The 25084-nt window shown below is 41.7% G+C and overlaps 1 protein-coding gene across 1 annotated transcript in view; it reads left to right on the top strand.

Annotated features, from left to right (window-relative positions):
- The first annotated feature begins 953 nt into the window (after positions 1-953).
- GTF2B (general transcription factor IIB) overlaps positions 954-25084 on the top strand; it is a 38188-nt gene continuing 14057 nt past the window's right edge. Inside the window, exons 1-2 of the mRNA XM_061633588.1 lie at positions 954-1059; positions 9344-9450. Of these exons, the coding sequence (XP_061489572.1) occupies positions 1043-1059; positions 9344-9450 (124 nt within the window). The 5' untranslated portion in view covers positions 954-1042. The remainder of the gene's footprint in view (positions 1060-9343; positions 9451-25084) is intronic.

Below are 25084 nucleotides of genomic sequence, written 5' to 3'. Positions count from 1 at the left end.
TTTTTTACATACAGGCATTTATTTATTAATCAGGTATATTAAAAAAGTGATACACAGACACACTCTCCTGCAAGAGGAAGTGATTCTACCATACAGCCTCATTCTACTGTGCGTGTTGTCCAAGCCAAAGGCTGAGTTTACTAATTTTGAGGAGGAATGCAGTATATGTGCTGACTATTTCAGCTGTGCTGCAGTACAAGCCCAGCCATATTGGTTGATCAAAAGTTAAAGGCACCTTGCATAGGATTGTTGTTGTTGTTATGTGCCTTCAAGTCGATTACGACTTATGGCGACCCTATGAATCAGCAACCTCCAAGAGCATCTGTCATGAACCACCCTGTTCAGATCTTGTAAGTTCAGGTCTGTGGCTTCCTTTATGGAATCAATCCATCTCTTGTTTGGCCTTCCTCTTTTTCTACTCCCTCCTGTTTTCCCCAGCATTATTGTCTTTTCTAGTGAATCATGTCTTCTCATGATGTGTCCAAAGTATGATAACCTCAGTTTCATCATTTTAGCTTCTAGTGACAGTTCTGATTTAATTTGTTCTAACACCCAATTATTTGTCTTTTTCACAGTTTGTGGTATGCGCAAAGCATTCCTCCAGCAGCACATTTCAAATGAGTTGATTTTTCTCTTATCTGCCTTTTTCACTGTCCAACTTTCACATTCACACATAGAGATTGGGAATACTATGGCCTGAATGATCCTGACTTTGGTGTTCAGTGATACATCATTGCATTTGAGGACCTTTTCTAGTTCTCTCACAGCTGCCCTACCCAGTCCTAGCCTTCTGATTTCTTGACTATTGTCTCCATTTTTGTTAATGTGCCGAGGTATATATAGGATTATATGGCTGTAAACCGGTATTGGAGAGGTTCCCTCCGCCACGGCTTCGTTGCGAAAGCGGGGAAGAGGCAATCGCTTTTTGTCCTGTAAGACTCTCCGTAGCGGAGACCTTGGTAAGTCCCACCTCCCAGCGCGTCAAGCATAAAAGGGAGTCCGCCAGCTCCGTCGAGCGGCCCTGCGCAGGAGAGGAAGGAAGATGGCGTCTACGAGCCGGTCAGTAAGAGAAGCTGTCGGGCGTTCGTATAGATATAAATACGTAGAGAGCGAGAGAACTATGTGTGGTTTTGTTCGACCCCGCGTTCGGGGAGGGAAAGTTGCCTGCGAAGTTATAACCTCGTCACGGTCGCTGCTTGACTTCCTGTTAGGGACTAGGCCCGAGGCGCCTCCTTCCTTGGCCTGGGCCCTGGGCAGCCCAGTCTTCTTACAGGAGCCCCTTCACCAGGCCTAACACCCTGTTTGCTTCAGGTTTTCCTCGTCTCCTCCCTCACCCCCGCTTTAGTTGCAGTGATAGTGGGACCTTCAGTTGTCCTCTTCGCCCGCCCGCCCGCGCTTAGCCGCCATCATTTTCGTGATCCTCGTATGTAAGGGCTTCCTACTCTAGACCACGTACCTCGCTTTCTAGCCCGCAGTTGGGCTTAACGTTGCCGTGGGCGGCAGGGTCGTCGTAAAGCGCTTGCAGCGCTTGGGTAGTTTGAAATATCTACGCTTATTTGCCAACCTCGTTTCCTGCTCTTCTGCCTTTTGGTTCTGATTGCCACGTTAAGAGTTGCAGTATGCTATATTTCAAGCAGTAGATATTCTTCTTTACCCGTGTTGGGAACGATTCATAAAGCCGAGTGGCTGGCAGGGGCATGGGGAAAAGCTCGGTAGCCCTGGGAAAGGAGTGTATGTGGCAGTAAGTGGAGCGGGGGTGGCTAACGTGTCGCTCCGGATGTTGCTGAGTTACAGGTCCCATCATCCCTGAGCACGCTAGCCAAGGATGATGGGAGTTGGAGGCCAACTCCCATCCGGAGGGCCCGAGGGTTTAGGCACTCCTGCAGTAGGAAATGCCTAGGATAGCTAGCTGACCGGGGGGGGGGGACACATTTCTTAGTTTGTAGTTGTGCTTCAACCAGCAGCTTCATCAGCAGAAATCAGGTGACAGCTTTTTACAGGATGGTGGTAAACCTGCTAATGTTTGAATACCAAACTCAAAGTGCAGTTACAGTTGAGGAGCTGACAACTCAGAGTTCCCCTGAAGCCCCTGCTCCAAATATGCATGTGCACATCCTAAACTCTTTTGTGGGTGACTGCACCAGTTGTCTAGGCCTAAATACTGGGCTTGTGTTGAGGAAATTTCTTGTTGGGTGACTGCTCTTCGTCAGAGCTGAGTATTGACAGTCAAACGTATATTCAAACTTTTGCCATAAAAATAGGATTCAAAGTTGCTTGTACAATACATATTTTGGAGACCAATTGTGTTAGCAAAGTTGTTTTGGTTCCTTGCTTCATAGGGTTGCCATAAGTCGTAATCAACTTGAGGGCACATAACAACAGCAATGTATGCCTTTGGGCTCTCTCACTCTTGTAACATCCTGCTGTTTGTATTTTCAGATGACTTGTTAGAAGAGATATTTATACATGATATAATCATGTATTGTAATACTTAGTTTTGTAGTTTGATAAGAATTGGAGGGTTTGGAATTTTCATTATGTTCATTTTTAAATTCATTGTGTTCAGAATGGAGGTCAGTTTAGAAAAAAAATTAATGATCTGATAAACAGAGCTTCTTTCTGTTATGTCACGTAGACGAATTTAGAAGGTGTAAACATAATTCAGACGTTGTTCCTTGGTTTTCTGAGGATTGAATGAATTAAGCTTATGCTTGTTCAATGAACATTGTGTGGTATATCTTTTAAATTTTCTCAGAGTTGCCAGACTCATCAAATATATTTGGAAGGATCTTTCTAGCTGCTTGCAATCCTGTTCTTTGAAAACAAAAGTGCTATTAAGTTGCACACCAATAAAGATTCATTGTTGGGCGACATTCTTGCCCCACTGACTTTCCTCATTATCATGGCCCTGTAGCTGGTGGTTTGTGCAACTGACCTAGATTAGTAATGTGAAACAGATCATTTTTTGTTGTATTCACTTACTAATTTACTCTTAAATGGTATGACCAAATTCTATTTTTCCCTCTAGGAGATTGGTTTGGTTCTATCTTTCTGTGCCTGATCTGCCAGTTTGTTATCTGGGGTGTATGCCATTTGTAATGTTAAAACTTAGAAATGTGCTGACGGTGATATTTTAGTGACAAATTTCAAGGCATTGTGGATGATACCAAAATCTAGATAATCACAAAAGAAAACAAATGTATTCCAAGTTCCGATAACCCACAGTTACAAAAAGCAGGGATGAAGCCAGATTTCCTTTCTCTAGTATGGCTTTACTAAGGCATATAAAAATCAGTGACATTAAAAATATTCTTTCTCTTTTGAACTCATTTGGTTAAAATTAAATCTGAACACAAGCATTTTAAATCTACAGTTATAATCTGTTAACATTGAATCAACAGCCCTCTGTCAATCACATTGAATTAAAAGCTGTTGTTTGTATATAAATATAGATCTTTTTGAGGTCAAGCATTGTAAGTATGGCACAATAGGTTGTATAGTATATTGTTTTTATGGGCTTGATTCTGGGAACCCAGGGGCTGGCAAGCCATCACAGGTACTGAGATCGTCCCCTGCTTCCAGAAGATTTCTTCCCCTGTATCACTCAGATGCTCACTTTGCATACCTGGTAGTCTTTCTACACTCTTACTTTTATGTCCTTTAACTGTTGAACTCTGCAACTTGCTCAGCTCACAAATTACAAATATTTGCATTTTCTTGAATAAAGGAGGACATTTTCATTTGATGAAAATAAGGTGTTCTTTTCTCAATCAATTATCAACTCTTGCTTTGTTCTGGAGAGTTGAGTGTCCTTGGTTACCTCTGTCACATACCCATGTGTAAAGATACTTAGGATACAATGAATAAAAGTTTTAGATTGTTAGCTACTTTGTTTTTCTGAGGTGAGGCTGGAATTGGAGCAAAGCATGACAATTGCAATACAAGGTGCAGAAATTAAACTAGCAATGCTGGAGAGAGAAGTATACCCTGCCATAGATGTATATCTTGAAATAGGATGTAATTAGTTGTAAATGTCATGTTTTACTGATAAGATAAGCAGTTAATATGCATACTTGTTACACTGCTGCTAAAAGAATTGCACCAGCCGCCCATTAGGTGCTGGGCTAAATTCAAGGTTCTGGTTTTGATGTACAAAGCCCTATGCAGCTTGGGACCAGGATACCTCAAAGATTATTCCTTATATACCCAGTTGATCACTGCACTATGCAGGTGAGGGTCTCCTGCAGATACCATCTTATCACGAGGTCCGTTCCATACAAGATAGGAAGCGGACCTATAGTGTTGTGACTGTGACCCTTTGGAATTCCCTCCCCTTAAATATTAGGCGCCATCTCTTGTTATCTTTGGCACCTATTGAAGACCTTCCACTTTCAAGAAGCCTTTTAAGTAGAGACCTTATCCCAGTCTGCATTTGTGTTGGAACTGCTTTTTAAGATTTTTTAAAAGATGTTTTTATGATATTTTATTTTGTGTTTTAAACTCTTTTGTTTTTAAGATGTTTTAGAGTGCTTTTAGCCTCCCTGGCTTCCTTCTGGGAGCAAGGGTGGAATATAAATTTAATAAATAAATAAAATATATAAATAAATTCATTTCAGGAAATATAGGGCAGGTTCAGGAAATTCATCTTTTTTTTTTTTGCATTAGTGCAAGGGGATTTCTGTCCTCTCCTCCCTCTGTGTGTGCCCTGTGCCCTCCCCAAATGTGCTCTGTAAGGTTGGGGGAAAACCCAGAACAGATTTGGGGTGCACACAGAGGGGGAATGCTTGTGTGGATAGAACCTTAACGCTATGTTGAATATAATCATAATAAATTATAGTTCTTATTTTTATCCTTCCCTTCTACTGAATGTGCTAAAATGGTGTGCCATATAGCCATAAAACCATACATAACAAAAATATATTTAGCGAACAATTTCTAAAAGAAAAAAAGAAAGAAAAAAGTAATATCAGCTTAATAGCTGCAAGGCTAACAGGTATTGCACATTAACATTGGCAGTAACTAACTGGCAGGTGTTACTCATTTTTTCAGCAGGCTTTTAACGTGTGTCTGCAATTTCTGGCAAAAGACACATGCAGGTCTGTATGGGAGTAACTTGGTAGAAGTTGTTTAAGGCTTTAAGGCCTAGATGAAGTACTTTTAATTGAGTCTGAAAACAGATTAGGAAGCCAGTGGAGTTGGCATAGGATTGGAGTTAAATGTTCTGACCTGTGAATGTTAGACAGAAGTCTGGCTGCTGCATTTTGGGCCAACTGAAGCTTTCAGATTTTCTTCAAAGACTGCATTACAGTAAGAATCCAGTCTGGAAATAACTGAAGCATGGATGACTGAAGCCAAGTCATTCCACTGTAGAATTTAAAAAGCGTGGAAGGCAAGATAGAATAATGTGGCAATCTAAAGACACTGGGGTAAAGCAGCATTTTCTCAGCACTACTTCCTGGTTCTGTTTTCCAGATAGTCATGTAATGTATCCCAAAAGGTGGCCCATACTGTGGTCAGTGGTATCTATGAGAGACCAGGATAAATTAATAGGGAAGTACTCCCTCTGCTCTTCTTCTGGGACATGGCCTCCACCAGGGTAACCAAAGCAATTATCATTCCAAAACCAGACTGGAATGAATCCAGTTGACCAGTTTCATTTAGAAAACCCTGGAGCTGTGATGGAACCATTGAAGCACCATTGGAAAACTTGACTTTTTCTTGCTGGTTTACATAACTAATTTGAATCAATCCACTCTCAAGCCATGTTTTTGATCCTGTGCTTTTAATAAAATCTATGTCCATTTCACAGAATCGTAGACTTGTAGAGGATTGAGTTGCCATCTGGTATTCCCCCCCCCTCCAAGTGCGGGAAATGCAAAACTAGAGCATCCCCTACATTTAGGTCAGTCAGCTGCCTGTGGGTTGTATCCAGTGTTGTGCCAGAGTAGGTTTTGAGGGTTTGTAAAGGGGGCTGGAGAAGAGTGGGACATTCTGTCATGCAAGTGGACGTCTGTTGCGCAAGCAGAATAGCAGAGTTGGATGCAACCCCATGTTACTTCATCAATAGTGGCAGCATGAAACTTTTTACCAGTTGAAATTCATACAAGAACAGGAAAATTTTCATCACAAAAATATGGAAGCCAGATAATAATTTTTCCTTCTGTTGATAAGTAGTAATGAATATATATATGCAAGTGATAGATTTTGAATTGTTCATAAATGTTAAGTGTTTATCTGGCAGATTGGACAAAACATTTGAAACTTATTTTGAACGTTGAGTGTTTTGTATTTTAAAGAAAGTCAAAAAGATACTGTTGCTATAGGGGTGTATTAGTGAGCCTGAAAGCTTGGTCAAGAGGTAAATGATAGTATAAGGCTGTTGGTCTGAAGCATTTAAGTTAGGTCACCAACCTTTTTGGATCAGTGGGCACATGTTGAATTTTGAGAAGAAGGTGTGGGCACCAATCACAAAATGGTTGTCATGGGGATGTGGCATAACACAAAATGGCTGTTGTGGGGAGCATAGCATAACACAAAATTAGAGAGAGTACACTCATTCCTGCTCCCCACACAGATAACCTTATGCTTACCATGGGAAGTAAGCTAAGTTTTTCTGGCCTTGATTGTGAAGATCACGCAATACTGATTCCTCATCACATACACAATGATGCAGTTGTTGTCTAATAACAGGGAACATTCCTCAGTGCCAGGGAAAATATATAAGGTGGTCAACCACACACTCTCCCGTGCATGCACCCCCTGCATCCATGCACTTATCATTCACATACATCTCTACTGGATCAGTTTCAATTATTGCAGCCTGAGGGGCTGGACAAGCTGTTAGAAGTGCAGCTGACCAGCTGTCTCCTTGACCCTTGTCTATCTGGGCTTGGAGCTAGGTGTAGAGGTTGACTGGGTGGGTCCAGGGAGTGATTAATGCTTCAGTGGAAGAGGGGAAGGTAACAACAGCAACTGCAGCAGCAGCAACACCACCACACGTCTCCCGTACACCACAAATAGATCTTGCCCCCTCTCTCTGCCCGAGTGCATCTCTTCCCCGACACAGACACACATATACCCCCCCAAACATACACATCTCCCTCCGTCAAACACATACATACATATACCACAAACATGTATCTGTCTCACAGACCACGCCCACACATATATACCTCTCCTTCATCCCTTTCTTCACACAGGGCCCACACATATATTTCTTCCTTTGATGGAGGATAAGGCTATCAGTGGCTACTAGCCATGATGGCTATGCTCTGCCTCCATAGTCAGGGGGTACGCTGCTGGAAGCCACAGGAGGGGAAAGTGCTCTTGCACTCGGGTCCTTCTTGAGGGCTTCCAGTGGGCATCTGGCTTGCCATTGTGAGAACAGGATGCTGGACTAGATGGGCCACTGGGCTGATCCAGCAGGGCTCCTATGCTCTTATGTTCTCTCTGCCCAATTGCAGCTCTCTGTCACACACACCGCACACTTGAGCAACCCCCATTTAGAAAAGCCCTCCCTTGGGGTGAAGGAAGTGCCCATTGCCAGCCCCATCTGGCTGACAGACACCAGTGGCCTGAGTGTGTGGAGTATTCCTGCTGTTTCTCCCTGCCCCAGCCAGATCTTTCAAAAGGAAAAGAAAAGCCCCTGAACGGGAAGAAGAAAGTGTGGCCTGAGCATGCAGGAATAGTCCCGCTGCTTCCCTCTTTTTTCTTTAGAGACAAGCCCCTGAACAGAAAGTACTTGCCACCAGCTCCGGCTGGCAGCAGGCAACAGTAGACCTGAGCATGTGGGATATTCCCACTCCTCCCCCCCCCGCACCACTACCATCAGATGTTTTTTTTAAAAAAAGGGCAAGGCCCCTGAAAAGGGCAAAGAAAGTATGGAATGAGTGTGCTGGGATATTTCTGCTGTTTCTCCATCACTTTATCCTGCCAGCAGACCGGTAGAAATATCTGTTGGCTACAGGTACTTTCTTAAACTGCCCTACAAATTTGTCAAAATGCAAAGACAATTTGGGTTGGTCTTTCACAGTCCAATCCACTTCCTGTGTAGCTTGGAAGAATTTGGTAGTATGTGCCTCTGAGCATATGGTGAATGGTGGCAACACCTGCCATCTCCAAAGATGGAGAATTACATTTTTGTATGTTTGTTGGTGTTCTTCTTACTTTGCTTCTTTTCTGTGTTACTACTGTTTCTATAGAGAATCTAACCTAGAAAATTATATTTCTCTCATTATTTATCCTAGAAATCTCTTGTCAAATTTATTTTTATTAATTTAAAAGCCTTTTTATTGGTCAGGGGAATAGGAGTCTCCTCTCAGAACCCTTCAAAAACTACACTTCCCAGGATTCTTTGGCTGTGAAATAAAGGTCTGGCGTGGGTCTAGCCCCCGATTAGCCAAGCCAAGCAGCTGTGACTCTGGCTTTTAGAACACTGACAGTTGGTTCTTACTGAGCATGCCCAATGTTATCATTGAGTTCAATGTAAAATTTCTTAAATTAATTAAAAATCAGCCAGGCATTTTTTTAGCTTTTAAACTGCAGAAGATGAAGGCCAGAGTATGGGGCATGCTCAGTAATAGGATTACAGGCAATCCTATTTTTAATTAATTTCAACAAATTATGAGAACTCTGACAGAAAAAAAAGTCCAAAAAGGTGGCAGACAGGCATGCCAGCATTTATTTCAGCAGGAGAGGTTGGTGCAGGCGGGCTTTTAGAACACTGACAGTTAGTGTCGGGCATGCTCAGTAAGAACCAAATTCATTGGTGATTTCATATCACGTTTTTCGGCTTCTATCAAACAACCAAAGAAGTAGTTGTTTATATAGCTTACATTATAGCAATGTATGTCACATCTTCAATTTCATTTAAGACAAACTCCAAAAGCATTCTAACCTTGTTACAAGAGCACTAGAAATTAGTAAAACTTTCATCATTTCAAACAATTGGATGAATTAGGATAATATTTTCTGCTTGAATAAATACCACCTATCAATTATCTTGTGATTCTCTGGATTTGTTGAAATGGAGTCTAATCGTCTTGTAATAATGTGCCTGTCTTCCCTTTAGTATTTTCCCCTATATCCATGTCTAGTTTTCTCAATGGAATGAAATGTAATGGTAAGTATTCTACACCCATTCTTGTGTGTTAAGTAACATTTATATTTCTGTATGTGCATGCAGATTTTTTTTAATATATAGGACTCACTTGAAGGCAGTGACTTAGTTGGAAATATTTCTCCCATATGCTTTAAATGGTTTTCACTTATTCACAAACTTTTTGTAAACATAGTTTTTAATGTAAATTAATATACCAAACTAAAATGTTCAATTTGTTTTAAGGTTGGATGTGCTGCCAAGAGTGACGTGTCCAAACCATCCAGATTCCGTTTTGGTGGAAGATTACAGAGCTGGAGATATGATCTGCCCAGAATGTGGACTAGTAGTAGGTGAGTAATTTTATAGCTGATTTTTGTTATTCTCAGTCTTCCGTTATTATACTATTAAAATTTGGTGTCTTAGGAGTTTTTCTCTTAAATTCCAAATGATTGATTTAAAAGCTTTATCCATAACTGCACAAAATGTCTTTGAGTAGTCTTAGCCACATAAAAACCAAAAGGTTAGTAGCATACAGATGTTTATGCATTCTGTTATAATAACTGGACCAAAAACACGGCAGACATTCTGAGCTTCACTGTCTTACTCATATGTCAGCTCTTACACATTGACCCAAAAACAGGCTAGCCACAGAAGTTTCCAGCCTGACTTGCTATGAGCATAATCTCTCAGAATCTCTGTAGTTCTGGAATTAGTCAGGTGTTAACTGATTTTTCAGTTGTGCTGTATGTGGTGCTACACAGGTAATGCTTTCTAGGGAAGCTTACTGATGAGTTCTGTGTATATAGATAGTTTCTTGTAAGAGAGACACAGATTTTGTACAATTACCTTCTCACTATCCCTGAGCATTGACTGTGATGGCTGGGGCTGATGGGTCCAATATCATCCGGGGGGCACCATATTGGCTACTTCTGCTCTAGATGGCGTTGAAATCAGGATGCTGTGAACCACCTGGCCATCATCAAATGATAACTATATTTTTGCAGTTGGTAAAGACTTGAATCATCATGAAATCAGTAGAGTGGTCATACTTCAGAGGTACTGCTCTGCCTTCTGACACTTCTTAATGTGTAAAGGAACAGGTTTGCCATTCAGAATGAATTTTACCAACTTGCACAGATTTGGAGTTGTCAAAGACTTCGGATTCTTCTTGGAAATATGGAGAATGGTGAAAGTGGTAAGAGAGCATGAGTTGATATAGTTTTCTACTGGCCAGTGAAATCCCTCTCTAGTTTCTTAATGCTGACTATGCATTCTTCCTCAGGGTTTCCACTTGAAGCAGGAAACTTTCATCAAAATTAAACTACAATAGTAAAAAATAAAACCCTTACTAGTTGTAAGTAGTAAGGTTTTTTAAAAAAAATATCTTGCCCTTCCTCCCAAAGGAGCTCGAGATGGCAAACATTTTTTTTAAAAAAAGTGCAAGTAAAAAGAAATTAAAAATATATTTTAAACATGTAAAAATACTTAAAAACATCCAAAAAGAAGCTCATACTCTCTCACCTAATAAATTCAAGGTTTCCATGAACACAATGTCTTTGATCTACAAACAAGATCTAAAAAAAAATCCTTCTGAGACACAACCACCTCACTAGGGAGGGCATTCCAGAAACAAGGAACCCGCACCAGGAAGGTGCTTTCATGGGTCAATGCCAACCAGGTAGTGGCAGCACCACCAACAGGGCCCTGCCAATCATAGGATCTGAAATGGTTTAATATTGAGGGAGATGCTGTTTTAGGTACTTGGGTCTCAAGCTACTTAGGGTTTTGTATGCTAGTACTAACACCTTGAATTGGGCCCGTTAGCTCACTGACAGCCACTGCAGTATTTTTAGGGCTGGTGGCCATATGGTCTTATCAAACTGCCCCACTTACCAGCCTAGTGGCTGTGTTGTATGCTAGCTGAAGCCTCCGGACCATCTTAAAGAGCAACCACAAATAGAGCACATAACAGTCGTCCAGGCCAGGAGATCACTAGAGCATTGACAGCTGAGGCCAGGCTATCCCAGTCCAGGAATGGTTGTAGCTCTCAATTGTGAGTGGAGTGTGTTGTACTCAGAAACAATTTTAGTCATTGCTATGCTACATTTGCTTGGCTGTAGCTCTGCCTGCTGTACAGTGTTATAAGATGACAACATGGTCATTTTTGCTAACTGATGTTGCTTCATGAGCTTTAGATGATGCAGTTGTGTACATCAATGTAAGCATTGAGTTGATGTTGTAGAGCCTAGGATGATGTGGTCGCTTAGACTGTGGTGCTAGAAGACCTCTGCCTGGTTATAGCATTTAATAATTGCCTGTGTACTCACCTATAAATACTCATGGTTGAATCAAATCTGCATATGGGATGAGGTAGGTGTGTAGACCTACACAGACCTGTTTATGGTATTAAGTGCTGCAGCCTTTCCCAACCAGTGTGCCTCCAGATGTTGTTGGACCACAACTCCCACCAGCCTCAGCCAACATTGCCAATGGCTGAGGCTGATGGGAGTTGTGGTCCAACAACATCTGGAGGCACACCGGTTGGGAAAGGCTAGTGTAGTGCAGGGGTGGGTTATCTATGGCTCTCCAGATGAAGAAGTTAGCCAGTGATCAGAGATGATGGGAATTATAGTTCAACAACATTTGGAGGGGCACAGGTTAGTCACCCCAATATAGTTGATGAGTGTGAGCAGGCAAATCCCTGCTTCAAATCTCATATCTGTAATGAAGTTAGTAGGTGGCTGTAAGCAAGTACTGTTCACCCTGCCTCAGTCCCATCTGTAATAAAGGGATAACACTGGCTAATGTAAGAATTACTGAGAATGTCTGTGAAGTGCTTTGAAGACTCTTCAGCAGGAACAAGCAAAAGGTAGATTGGAATCTACTGGTAGATCTGTATGCTTTGCAGTAGATTGACAAGACGTTTTGACTCACTGTTGCTTAACAGCAGCAGTAGCAATTAAAAGCCTCCCCTCAGCTAGACTGCTCCAGTGAAGAATTTGTTTTTGGGGTGGGGAAGAGGAACCAGGATTGGATTGTTATGTGAAAAGACTGTGAGCTCAGTTCATGTTCTGAAAGCAAGCTCTTAACCTAAGCATATGCTCACAGGCCCCTTATTTCTTCATTTTTTTGTATTTGGGTTAGATCCAGAATTCCCATGAGTGGAACTCTGGTCATGGAACACATCCATTGGAGGAAGCGAGGAAGGTGATTTTTGTTTTCCTCCTTCCTTCTGCAGCCCCCCATTTCTCCTGAAAAGCTGCTTTGGAGCATTTGGAGCACTCTCTGGAACAGCATGGGAGGTGCTATGGGGGGTTGCAGGGAGAATCAGCCAGAATTGATTTCCCCCTTCCACCTGCAAGGCCTTCACTGGATCTCATTCCCTTCTGCAAATGGAAGAATCATCTCTTGAATCACCCTGTGTTTACCCTTGTGAACGACTATTTGTACTTGAATGTAGGAGGAAAAAATGTAGAAGGTACAAGCCTGAATTCTGTTCACCCCTTCTCTAAAGTGCTGTATTAATTAACATCTTGTGAGATTTCTATCAGAACTGACTTAATTTAAAAAGTGTTTATAGCCCTTAGGTAGGGCCTTTTTAAAAAACTTAATGGCAATTATCTGTTTGTACAAGTTGGTTTTTCTAGGACTTGCTCCATGCTTCTCATATTTAAATGTCACTTCCATTTTCAACATCTGTTCAGTTTATTATCAAAATGAGAAAACTGATACTGCCAAACAGAACTTCCGCTTCTAATCCTGGCACAAAATTAATGACTGACGACATATACAGATTTTATCTATGCCTTATTTGGTTTTTTAAAATTATCTTTTTATTGCACTTTTCAGAGAAATAATGCCTCCCAAAATGTTTTCTATCTGATGATAGTAGTAGTAGTAGTAGTAAAGCTGCCAGGCCCTCTCCTCATGCTTACAGACAAACAGGCTTTACACACAAATAAAGGGGAACTAGAGAGAAAAGGTAGAGGATGAAAATCAGAACAATGCCAGGACAAGCTGGTTATAAATAGGCATTTATATCCAGTTGGGGCCAAGACTGCTCTTCCGTTGCTGGTGGCCTTGCTTTCATGTAGGTGCTGCTAGAGATGTGAAGGCCCAGAAAATTTTAGAAAAAAAGAGGTTTCAATTTTTTTTTACCAATCCTTTCGCCCCCCCCCCCCAAAAAAAAAATTGGGGAAATTTTTTGGACTGGGATGTGAAAGGGCATAGAAGCTTGTTTCAATCTGGGCAAACCTTCAGTTTTTAGAAGTCCATGATAAATATGATGACAAATACAAAGAATCAAGAAACTGATGGTGATAGCTCAGAAAATAAGACTGAAGTACTCAGTGAGGCTGCAATCCAATACATGTCTACTCAGAAGTCAGCTCCACTGGGTTCAATGAGATTTACTTCCAGGCAAGTGTATATTGGATTGCAGCCTTAGTTTACTCTCCTCTTTTTCTCAGCTCTTCTTATGGAAATGATATGTCTGCTTGACGTTGTGGAGGATGAGAGGAGACCTAATAATTTCCAGAATAAAAAATATATTTTTTTTACTCTAATGTTGATGGTTTCTCCTGGGTTTTTTGGCCTGCTCCCCATAAACTGGTAGAACAAAATACATGCTAGGTTTCTTTCAGGTCAGTAGCTTGTAGCTCCATTTGAAACATTTTTTTAAAAATTAAAAAGTAAATTAAATTTGTAATTATTGTCTGAATAAACTGTACTTTTAATATACCAAACATGATAATTTAATGGCAAACTCAGTTATACACAATACATTTTATGTTCCTAAGGTAACAAACTGACTTTAGATCTGTAAAAGGTGCTAAAGAAGTACATAGTGAATATTTTTCTGTTTTTCCCAAAACTTCAAGCTTCAATCCTCCCCCCTGTTTTTATCCCATGGCTTCAAAGTTTCCAGAATTGTTACATCTCTAGGTGCTGATTCAGCAGCCCCTCTGGCTGGTGGCTGAGGTGTTTTTGTGTGTGCATACTGAGCTTCCTGCAGATTCTCCTTCTGTGGCCAATGGATAGGGCCAGGTTAGTTTTCCCTTGCCATGATGTTCTTCCTGAGAGATGTTGCCAGTACCCTTAGCCCTCGGGTTCTATTCTTTTTCTAATCCTAGTGTTGAATTCATACCCCAGCCCACAGATCCTCCAGTGCAGCAACCTATTGCTAGCAATTGTCCATGTACTCGCCTATGAAACAGATTATTGGTATTGTGTTTTCTTGAGGGGGTGTGCAGAAGCCAAGGAAATCCAAAAGAGGAGTCAAAGTTCAAACGAAGGAACCCTCTTCTATAAATGTTTTGTAAAAGAAACCTTTGAGATGAAAAACTGGACCATAGGAGGAATGGACAGTTAGAGAAAGAGAACATTTTACAGTTCAACATATGTAAGTTTACTCTTTTATGGTTAGTAAAAGATTATTAAACTTAAAAAACACGCATAACGTGTCTTCGAACGTTTACTTTTGAAGATGAGGTCTGATCATTTCACCAGTCACTAGATGGCAGCACATTACTTAATTAACAACTTGGACAAGTGCTGCTGTTTAATGTTTCTAGAATTTAGTGCTTATGATTAAGGCTTACTACCTGGGAGACCAGGGTTTGAATCCCCACACAGCCATGAAGCTCACTGGGTGACCTTGGGCCAGTCACTGCGTCTCAGCCTCAGAGGAAGGAAATGGTAAACCACCTCTGAATACTGCTTACCATGAAAACCCTATTCATAGGGTCACCATAAGTTGGAATCGACTTGAAGGCAGTCCATTTCCATTTTTCCATAGAATCAAACAAAATGCCAACACAGAATTCCTTAATATAGAATGCTAACTTAATGATGTGCTCTGTCTTGGTACCTGTTTCACTGAATTTGGCAATTGCAGAAATAACTGGCCATCCAGATCTTATTCTGGGTAACATTTTTGTTCAGTGTTAAATTTCTGTTCAGTGATTGTCTGGATTCATGAAAATGTGGTTTGATTTTTCTTTTCTGCTATGCATTCTAATGTGTGGTAAAGGTTGGGAAGCCTTATCAAGTGGTAAAGCTTTCCCACATTTGCTACTTTGTAAGTTTATTCTCTGTATGAGTAATCCAATCCATACAGATGATCTTTAGTGAGTTTCACAGCTAGAGCTGCCTTTTAAGGATCAGTTTATCTTCACTTTTTCCTCTGGTTTCTAGGTTTTAAACTTAAGATTTCTATTCGAAGTACTGTTTAAATTATTGTTTGTATACTCAGTGCAGTGTGTGTGTATTTGCAGTTCTTGTGAGGTTTTCTAAATGTTTACTTAAGTTTGGGCATATTTATATACAAAACCCCTCTATAGATAAAATAAAATTCTTACTAACTTATTTGCAGATTCAGAAAACTGGAATACACTGTGTAGAAACTGAAAGGAAGGTACAGTTGTGTTCTAGCCCATGATGATGAGTTTCTAAATTTAACCTCATTTGACAATGTGTTTGAAGTTTTTTAAATAAGCAACTCTAGTAATTTCTCTGAAGTTATTGCTACCTTTGTGTTGTATGATGAGGGGGTGGGTACTGTATGTGTATGTATGACCTTGGATTTTAATGTTAAGATGGCTTTGAATGCACAGCAGCCTTCCTTTGATAATGCCAGAAATTTTCTCAGAGAGAGAATAATTCCAAAGAGAGAGACGTGTGTTTTGTTCTTTTAAAAAACTCACTGGTATAAATAAACTTTTAAGACTGAGAACAGATTAACCATATACTGTACTTCTCCAAACAAAGAATCCTGAAGTAGTGACAAAACATGACAGCAGTGCACAGAAGGATATGTCTTCATAACAAGAAAATGTTAGTCATTAGGGATGGAGCATCAGCAACCACAGAACAATAGAAAACCAGCCATGATTATCTGTACTGCACTTTAAGCACACACTTGAAAACCGGCACTCCTTCCCACATGTGCTACTTGGTATGCTGTCCTATATTCACCTTGAGTGTATTGAAGACGCAGTATTTGGGCACTACAAGGGAGTAAATAAAAGAGTGACTCAGGGGAAGTAGAATTTTTTTTCTGGAAGACTGCCACCCAATTTTATAAAGTAAATTAAAATCTTGATTTAAAAGTGCCTCTGCCACTTCAACCTGGATGACTCACTGGCATTTCAAGATCAAAATACTCAAAATAGAATGTCTTGGCTATCTTCCAAAATTCTGTGTTTTCCATCCCTATCAATACTACCCAGTCTCTTGCCCAGGCACTTAGTCTTGTGTTCTTTTTTCCTGCAGAATTCATTTATTGCCAGACCCTAACTCCTCTCTCTTAACAGCCAACCACTTGTCTTACTGATCCTTGCCCTTCGTGGCTCCTTGTGAGCTGCAGAGAGAAATTGGGCGAGGGGATCAAAGCGATGGTAAACGCATCCTTAAAAGAGGGTGTGATGCCATCAGCCTTCAAGGAGGCAATTGTAAAGCCCATCTTAAAGAAGCCCTCCTTGGATCCCCAAGTGTTAGATAACTTCCGCCCAATTTCGAATCTACCATTTCTGGGCAAGGTCATTGAGCGAGTGGTGGCCAACCAGTTGTCAGCACACTTGGATGAAACGGATTATTTGGATCCATACCAATCGGGTTTCAGGACTGGTCATGGAACTGAAACAGCCTTGGTCGCTCTGGTTGATGATTTGAGGAGGGCATTAGATAGGGGAGAATCCACCTTTCTTGTCCTCCTCGATCTCTCAGCGGCTTTTGATACTGTCGACCACAATATCCTTCGGCTTCGCCTGGAGGGATTGGGAATTGGAGGCACTGTATTACAGTGGTTCCATTCCTTTCTCTCCGACAGGTACCAACAGGTAGCGTTGGGGGAGGAGGTATCAGACCCTTGGCCTCTCAATTGTGGTGTGCCACAGGGCTCTATCCTCTCTCCCATGCTATTTAACATCTATATGAAGTCGCTGGGAGCAATCGTCAGGAGATTTGGGCTGCAGTGTCATCAATATGCGGATGACACTCAGCTCTATCTCTCGTTTAAATCTTCACCAGAGTTGGCTGTGGAGACCTTGTCCAACTGCCTGGAATCCGTGAGTGGATGGATGGGAAGGAACAAGCTGAAGTTGAACCCTGATAAAACCGAGGTACTGCTTGTGGGGGACAAGAGAAGGTTGGGTGACATTGACCTGAAGTTCAATGGGGTGAGTTTACCCCTAAAGGACCAGGTCCGCAGCCTTGGGGTTGTGCTTGATTCCAGGCTGTCCATGGAGGCTCAGATTTCGGCAGTGAGCCGGGCAGCCTGGTACCAACTACACCTCATACGAAGGCTGCAACCCTACCTTCCTGTTCATCAGCTCCCACTAGTGGTACACGCCCTGATCACCTCTCGTTTGGACTACTGTAATGCGCTCTACGTGGGGTTACCCTTGAAAACGGTCCGGAAATTACAACTGATACAAAATGCGGCGGCTCGACTACTTACGAATAGTCGCCGCCGAGATCACATCACACCAGTGTTGTTCGACCTACACTGGCTTCCAGTTGTTTTCTGAGCCCAATTCAAGGTGTTGGTATTGACCTTTAAATCCCTATATGGTTTTGGCCCAGTTTATCTCACGGAGCGCCTTCAACGCCACCAATTATGCTGCCCGACAAGATCGGCCACACAGGGCCTTCTCTCAATCCCGCCAACAAAAACAGCCAGATTGGCGGGTACAAGAGAGAGGGCATTCTCAGTGGCGGCCCCCACTATTTGGAACTCCCTCCCACAAGATCTCCGGCATGCCTCTTCCCTAAATGTATTTCGGAAAGCCTTAAAGACCTGGCTTTTTCAGCAGGCCTTCGGGGTATCCGGGGAGGGTTAATCGATATAATTGTAATGCCTCCTACCCAGTTTTAATATTGTTGCTGTAGATCTATTGTTTTTATTGTATTACTGTATTTTATTAATTGTATTTTAATAATTTTGTAAGTCGCCTAGAGTGGCCATTGGCCAGATAGGCGACGAAGAAATTAAATTTATTATTATTATCATTATTATTATTATTATTATTATTATTGCCAATATCTGTCATTTCAATCTCTGCTTCTTCTGATGCTTTGTTTCATGTTGTTTTCTTCTTGACTATTGCTATTTCCTATTCTCTGGCCACCTTTAATCACGCTTTGATTTCCTTCCCCCTGTCCAAGGCTCCTGCCTTTCCTTCTGCACCAACACTCTTACACCTCCACTAGCTGTCTCCAGTGAGTGCCCTTCTCCTTGGAACCATTACAGCCTTTTTGTTCTCACTGCCTCTTCATAGCTTTGCTTTTCTGTTCTTCTATCTCATTATATCTAGGCCTGAAACTTAAATATACAGCCATTTCCCTCCCTAACCTTCCTTAAACTAATACTATTTTAAAATACTACTTTAATAGATACCATGCTGCTTGGGGTAATATGTAGTTTATGTGGCATATCTGTCACTATTGGCATCTTAAATCCTAGGCTTTTCTTTAAAGAAATTCCATCAATACAAAAGTAGCAATATTCTAAAGATACCTCAAGAATTTGTTGGCAAAAGGATCAGAAACACAAGAAAGCAAGTGCCAAAAAGGTTGGTCTCTGTTTGATTCTATGTATTCATATATTTTAGTGGTCGACATACATTTCACATTTGGTGTAACAACTCAAAAATCCCGGATTGGATCCTAACCCCACTGTCCTAGAAGTAAGCCCTGTTGATTCACTAGAACGTACTTCTGAGTAGACATGGTGAAGATTGTGCTGTTGTTCACGCTTAAAGTAGACTCATTTCAATGACTAAGATTGGATCCAGCCCTCTTTTCATACTGTGTCTTGTATGTGTCTGCCAACTATTCTTTAGCATCTGCAATGAGGCTTTCATAAGTGTAGTATTCTAATATGCTACTAATATATTGCAAATCATCTTTATTACTAGGTTGCAGTAATTCTGCTGTGGTCTCAACAAGAGAATAAGCTGCATATCTTTTCCTTAGATACCCCCCTCTTTTCTGTACTCTATAACATAGGAGTATCTTTCAGCTTTCTTCTCTAGAGCATCATGAATTTTGACAATATTGCTTCAATAGTTATAACATTACTGCTGATTTGTGAAAACCTTAAGATGAGCAAAGGAATAAAACTGAATAGGTATGAGATGTAAAATATATATCCTTTTAGATCTGAGTGGTTCTGGAAATCTATCTGAAGTGCAGATGTCTGTTTGAGCACAATGAGTGTTCCAAATTGGAGGGCAAGAGAGGCTAGGACGGTGGGATTGGAACTCATGGCTTCCAGCAGGCAATCAGAGGGATGGCAGGTCTAGGCTGAGCCCTAATCTCTTGCCACCTCCCTCCCCAGAATTCTTGGTGGATTTCTGCTGTTGTATTTCCGATACCCACAAGCCAGCATCACCTTTTTAGGCATTGGTTTTCATAGAATAGAATCATAGAGTAGTAGAATTGGAAGGGGTCTATAAGGCCAGCAAGTCCAATCCCCTGCGCAATGCAGGAATCCAAATCAAAGCATTCCTGAGTGATGACTGTCCAGCTACTTCTTGAATGCCTCCAGTGTCGGACAGCCCACTACCTCTCTAGGTAATTGATTCCATTGTCATATGGCTGTAACAGTGAGAAAGTTTTTCCTGATGTCCAGTCGAAATCTGGCTTCCTGCAGCTTGAGCACATTATTCCGTGTCCTGCACTCTGGGATGACCGAGAAGAGATCCCAGCCCTCCTCTATGTGACAACCTTTCATGTACTTGAAGAGTGCTATCATATCTCCCCTCAGTCTTGTCTTCTCCAAGCTAAACATGACAAGTTCTTTCAGTCTCTCCTCATAGGGCTTTGTTTCCAGTCCCTTGATCATCCTTGTTGCCCTCCTTTGAACCTGTTCCAGTTTGTATGCATCCTTCTTGGAGTGTGGAGACCAGAACTGGATGCAGTATTCAAGATGAGGCCTAACCAGTGCTGAATAAAGGGGAACTAATACTTCACGTGATTTGGAAACTATACTTCTGTTAATGCAGCCTAATATAGCATTTGCTTTTTTTGCAGCCACATCACACTGTTGGCTCATATTCAGCTTGTGATCAACAACAATTCCAAGATCCTTCTCACCATCTTATAACTGTGCATTTGGTTTCTTTTTCCTAAGTGTAGAACCTTGCATTTATCCCTGTTGAATTTCATTCTGTTGTTTTCAGCCCAATGCTCCAGCCTATCAAGGTCCCTTTGAATTTTGTTTCTGTCTTCCACGGTATTAGCTATGCCCCCCAATTTTGTATCATCTGCAAATTTGATAAGCATGCTCTGTACCTCCTCATCCAAGTCATTAATAAAAATGTTGAAGAGCTTGGGGCCCAGCACCGAGTCCTGTGGTACCCCACTCGTTACTTCCGCCCAGTTTGAGAAGGAACCATTGATAAGCACTCTTTGAGTACGATTCTGGAACCAACTGTGGATCCACCTGATAGTTGTTCCGTCCAGCCCACATTTAGCTAGCTTGCTAATCAGAATATCATGGGGCACTTTGTCAAAAGCTTTGCTAAAGTCAAGATATATTATCTCCACAGCATTCCCACAGTCTACAAAGGGAGTTACCCAATCAAAAAAATGAGATAAGATTAGTTTGGCAGGATTTGTTCTTCATAAATCTATGTTGGCTCCTAGTAATCACTGCATTGTTTTCAAGGTGCTTATAGAATGACTGCTTTATAATCTGCTCCAGAGTTTTTCCAGGGGCTGATGTTAGGCTGACTGGTCTGTAGTTTCCCGATTCCTTCTTTTTGCCTTTTTTTGAAGATAGGGACAACATTAGCTCTCCTCCAGTCATTCGGCACTTTACTAGTCCTCCATGATTTCGCAAAGATAATAGACAGCGGTTCTGAGAGTTCTTCAGCCAGTTCCTTCAATACTCTAGGATGCAGTTTATCGGGCCCTGCTGATTTGAACATGTTTGAAGTGATTAGGTATTCCTTGACCATTTGTCTATCAATCTCAAGCTCCAATCTTGCCCCTTCTATTTCATGTTTCCCGGGAGGATCACAGATCCTTTTTTGGGAGAAGACTGAGCCAAAGGAGGAATTAAGGACTCCTGCCTTTTCTTTGTTATCTGTTATTTTGCCATCCTCATTGAGTAGCTGTGCCACCATTTCTTTTCTCTGTCTTTTACTGTGGACATACCTGAAGAAAGCTTTTTTGTTGCTTTTAGCATCCCTGGTTATCCTCAGCTCATTCTCAGCTTTAGCCTTCCTGACACCATCCCAGCAATTCCATGACACCTCCCTGTACTCTTCCTTTGTGGCCTGGACTTCTTTCCACTTCCTGTATGTGTCCTTTTTTTGTTTTCAGGTCATCTCTACGCTTTTTGTGAAGCCACATTGGCTTCTTCTGTTGTGTCCCCCCTTTTTTCCTTGTTGGAATTGCTTGCCATTGAGCTTTTAGAATTTCCTTTTTTAGAAACTCCCACCCATCTTTGACTCCTTTTCTCATTAGGATTGCTTGCCATGGAACCGTACTTACAATTGTTCTGAGTTTATTAAAATCAGCTTTCCTGAAGTCCAGGGTGCGCGTATGGCTACTCTCAGCCTTTGCTTCTGTTAAAATCAAGAATTCAAGTATGGTGTGGTCACTTTCCCCCAGAGTTCCCGTATCTGCCACTGCATCCACCAAATCATCTCTATTGGTTAGAACCAAGTCCAGGATAGCTGATCCTCTGGTTGCTTCCTCCACTTTCTGTAGTTGAAAGTTATGTCCAACACAAGTCAGAAATTTCTTGGAGGGGCCGTGTTTGGCGGAATTTGTCTCCCAACAGATATCAGGATAATTGAATTCCCCTATTACTACTACATCATGCCTCCTCGAAACATTGGCAATTTGCTTTTCAAAAGTTACATTCTCAACTTCTCCTTGATTGGGTGGTTGGTAATGTTAAAGACTTGTCCCCCTGGGGTTACTTGTTCTTCGTTCCCCAAGGGGGGTCCTTGCTTCCGAGAACAGTCCCATTTTCCTGGGTCTCTGCTTCTCAGGCAAAACTCTCCCTCTTCCTGGAGTAATTATTCCTAGTAGTGCCACCGCCACCCTTCCTCCCAGTTCCTTTCCCTGAGGGAAGGGACCTCAGAGACCAATGTGAATTCCAAGGGATTAACCCTCCTTAATAAAATGTAATAGGTAACGTCCAGCAGCCAAGGACTAGATTTAGAATCCTTAGCTCCAATCCAATACACACCATTTATACAAAGATAATTTATTTAAGAGTGAATGAGTTGGTATTTACAGTAGAGAGCAGCAGTTTGTTTCCTTCAAGCTGAACACCCTCAGATGGGTTACATCAGGTACATTGGCATGCCAAAGGGGGAGAGGTTCAACACAGACAAAAGGGTAAAATAAAGAACTTACTAAGCTAGGTCCTATACTTACATAGATCAGCCTGGTTCCCGAAAAGGCTTTCTCTGTCATATTTCAGCGAGTCCTGGTAGATGGAAAATAGGGAACTGAACTTGGAAGATTATCCTACCTTTTTTATGGGGTTTAACCATCAACAAGGAGGGGGGAAAGCAAATAGTCATATCCCGCACCTGCAGGGGATCCACTCCTTTGAAGTCTTTGAAGATAAGGGAGCTAGACAGCATCACCCAGGGGTCCTGATCTACAACACCCCCTTTTCCTGACTTTTAATCCCAGGAAGCTGATAAGGGATAACAGCTAGGGATCAGTTGCATCCCCTTGCGAAGCTGCAAATTGCCTGTCTGACACTGAGCTTTGGATCTTCCCCAGTAGGGAATCCTATGGAAGTACAGGCTCCCAGAATTCTCTCTGGCTGACCCATTTCGGCTTGACCAAAGTTAGCTATTCTTGACAGGTAATAGACTCCAAGCACCACATTCCTTTTATTACTTGCCCCATTAATTTTAATCCAGATACTCTCAGTGGAACTACCAAGCTCATCTTCCTGTATTTCTGTGCAGGGATATATATTGTTAACATATAGCGTGACTCCACCTCCCTTTTTATTCCTTATGTTCTTCTTGAACAAGTTATATCCTTCAATTGCTGTATTCCAGTCACGGGAGTCATCCCACTAAGTTTCAGTTATACCTATCAAATCGTAATTGTCCTCCTGCTCAAGTTCATCCTGCTTGTTTCCCATGATCTGCACATTAGTATACAGGCATTGAAGACCATGTGATTTATGGCTTGGCTTTCTTACTACATTTTTCTGAGGACTATCACTGGTCCCTATTACAGCCAATCTCTCTGCTCCCGTTACTGTGCACAAGCCTTCATCAGTCGTTACCACCAAGTTTACATCTCCCTCCCCCTTAAGATTCAGTTTAAAGCCCTCCTGATGAAGTTCTCCATGCTGTGGCCAAACACATTCTTCCCAGTCCTTGTGAGATGCAACCCATCACTTGCCAGCAATCCATCTTCCAGGAAGCATAGCCCGTGGTCCCAGAATCCAAATCTCTGACATCGGCACCACCTTCGTAGCCATTCATTTACATGTAGTATTTTTCTTTCCCTTTCTACTCCTCTTCTAAGTACTGGAAGGATGGATGAAAAAACTATCTGGGTCCCAAAATCGAGTTTCCTTCCCAGAGCTTCAAAGTCTGATGTGATTTCTTCATAGCTCCGTTTGGCAGTATCATTTGTTCCTACATGGATGAGGAGAAGGGGATACCTGTTGGTGGGCTTGATGAGTGATGGCAACCCTTCTGTCACATCTCTAATCCGTTATCCTGGTAGACAGCATACCTGATGAGTCCACAGATCTTCTCTGCATACTTGGCTTTTGATCCCATGCAGTAGGGAGTCTCCCACTACTAATACTCTTCTCTTCTTGTTGTGGGGCAATGTTTCATTGGCCCTGCTTGATTGAGCTTCAGCCTCTTGCTCGTTGTCGCACAGGGTCTTCTGTAATTCTTCCACCACAGGCTGTCCTCCAGTCTCCTCCTCGAGTGGTTGAAAGCGGTTCCATAGTTCCACTGGTGAAGGGTGTCTTCTAGCTCTTCTGCTCCTAACTGTCACCCTTTCCCACGGAGCTTCCTCCACTTCGTTGTTCCTCTCCAAAGCAGTCTCCTCTTCTGCTACCACATGCTGTAGCTCTTCCACCTCAACTTCTCTTTGCTGCTGTTGTTCTAGCATTCTGTCTAAGAACTCTTCATCTTCTCTTATACCTCAGTGTGGCCACCCACCATTCCAGGCCTCTCACTTTTTCTTCCAACAGTGCCACGAGCTTGCACTTGTTGCACTTGTACGCCATGTTGTTTCTCAGGCAAGAAAACAAACATGGCACACACCTTGCAGGTCGCAGCCACTGGAGTATCCTTCCCATTCATACTCTCTTCTATCTTTTGTTTTTCTAACTACTTGTTTTGCAGTGTTTTGAACAGGCCTGAATGATATTTCAAATTTCTACATATCAAGTATGTGAGCCAGTAGGTCAGTCAGTTGATATTTCTACAATCACAAAGATTTTTACAGATTTATTTACTTTTATAAGTTGGGTCTCACATAAATCTATTTAAAGTATACAAATACGAATAATATTAGAAATACCAAACTAAAAGTTGAACATTTGGGTTTCTTCTTGAGAAGTAAAACCCAGGCCTAAATGGATGGTGTAGTTATATGACTTTGAAGTAGTACTTGTATTAGCTTTGGACAAAAAGTTTGGGTGGTATTCCATGTATTCCTGCTCAGAGCAGAACCCCTGAAGTAAATAGACTTGACTAACGTAGGTTCATTAATTACAATGGGTCTACTTTGAGTAGTTGAATAACTGTCTTTTGATTTCTTGGGGTTGTTTCTTGGGAATATTTCATCAGCACAAAGATTTCTTCTTGTGCAACAGGTCTTTCCCCCCATCTACTGCCTCACGTGCCCCCTAAATCTGTTCTGGGGATGCATGGGGAGTGGAGGGGAGGAGTCCAGTTGCATTAGCAGTAATCCTGTGCTAGTGCTATTATATAGTTGAATACCAGCTTTGATTTTTACATGTGATAT

The sequence above is a fragment of the Rhineura floridana genome, chromosome 6 (genome assembly GCF_030035675.1).
Source record: "Rhineura floridana isolate rRhiFlo1 chromosome 6, rRhiFlo1.hap2, whole genome shotgun sequence".
Classification (NCBI taxonomy): domain Eukaryota; kingdom Metazoa; phylum Chordata; class Lepidosauria; order Squamata; family Rhineuridae; genus Rhineura; species Rhineura floridana.
Note: the sequence above shows the minus strand (reverse complement) of the source record. Positions and strands in the feature narration are given on the sequence as shown.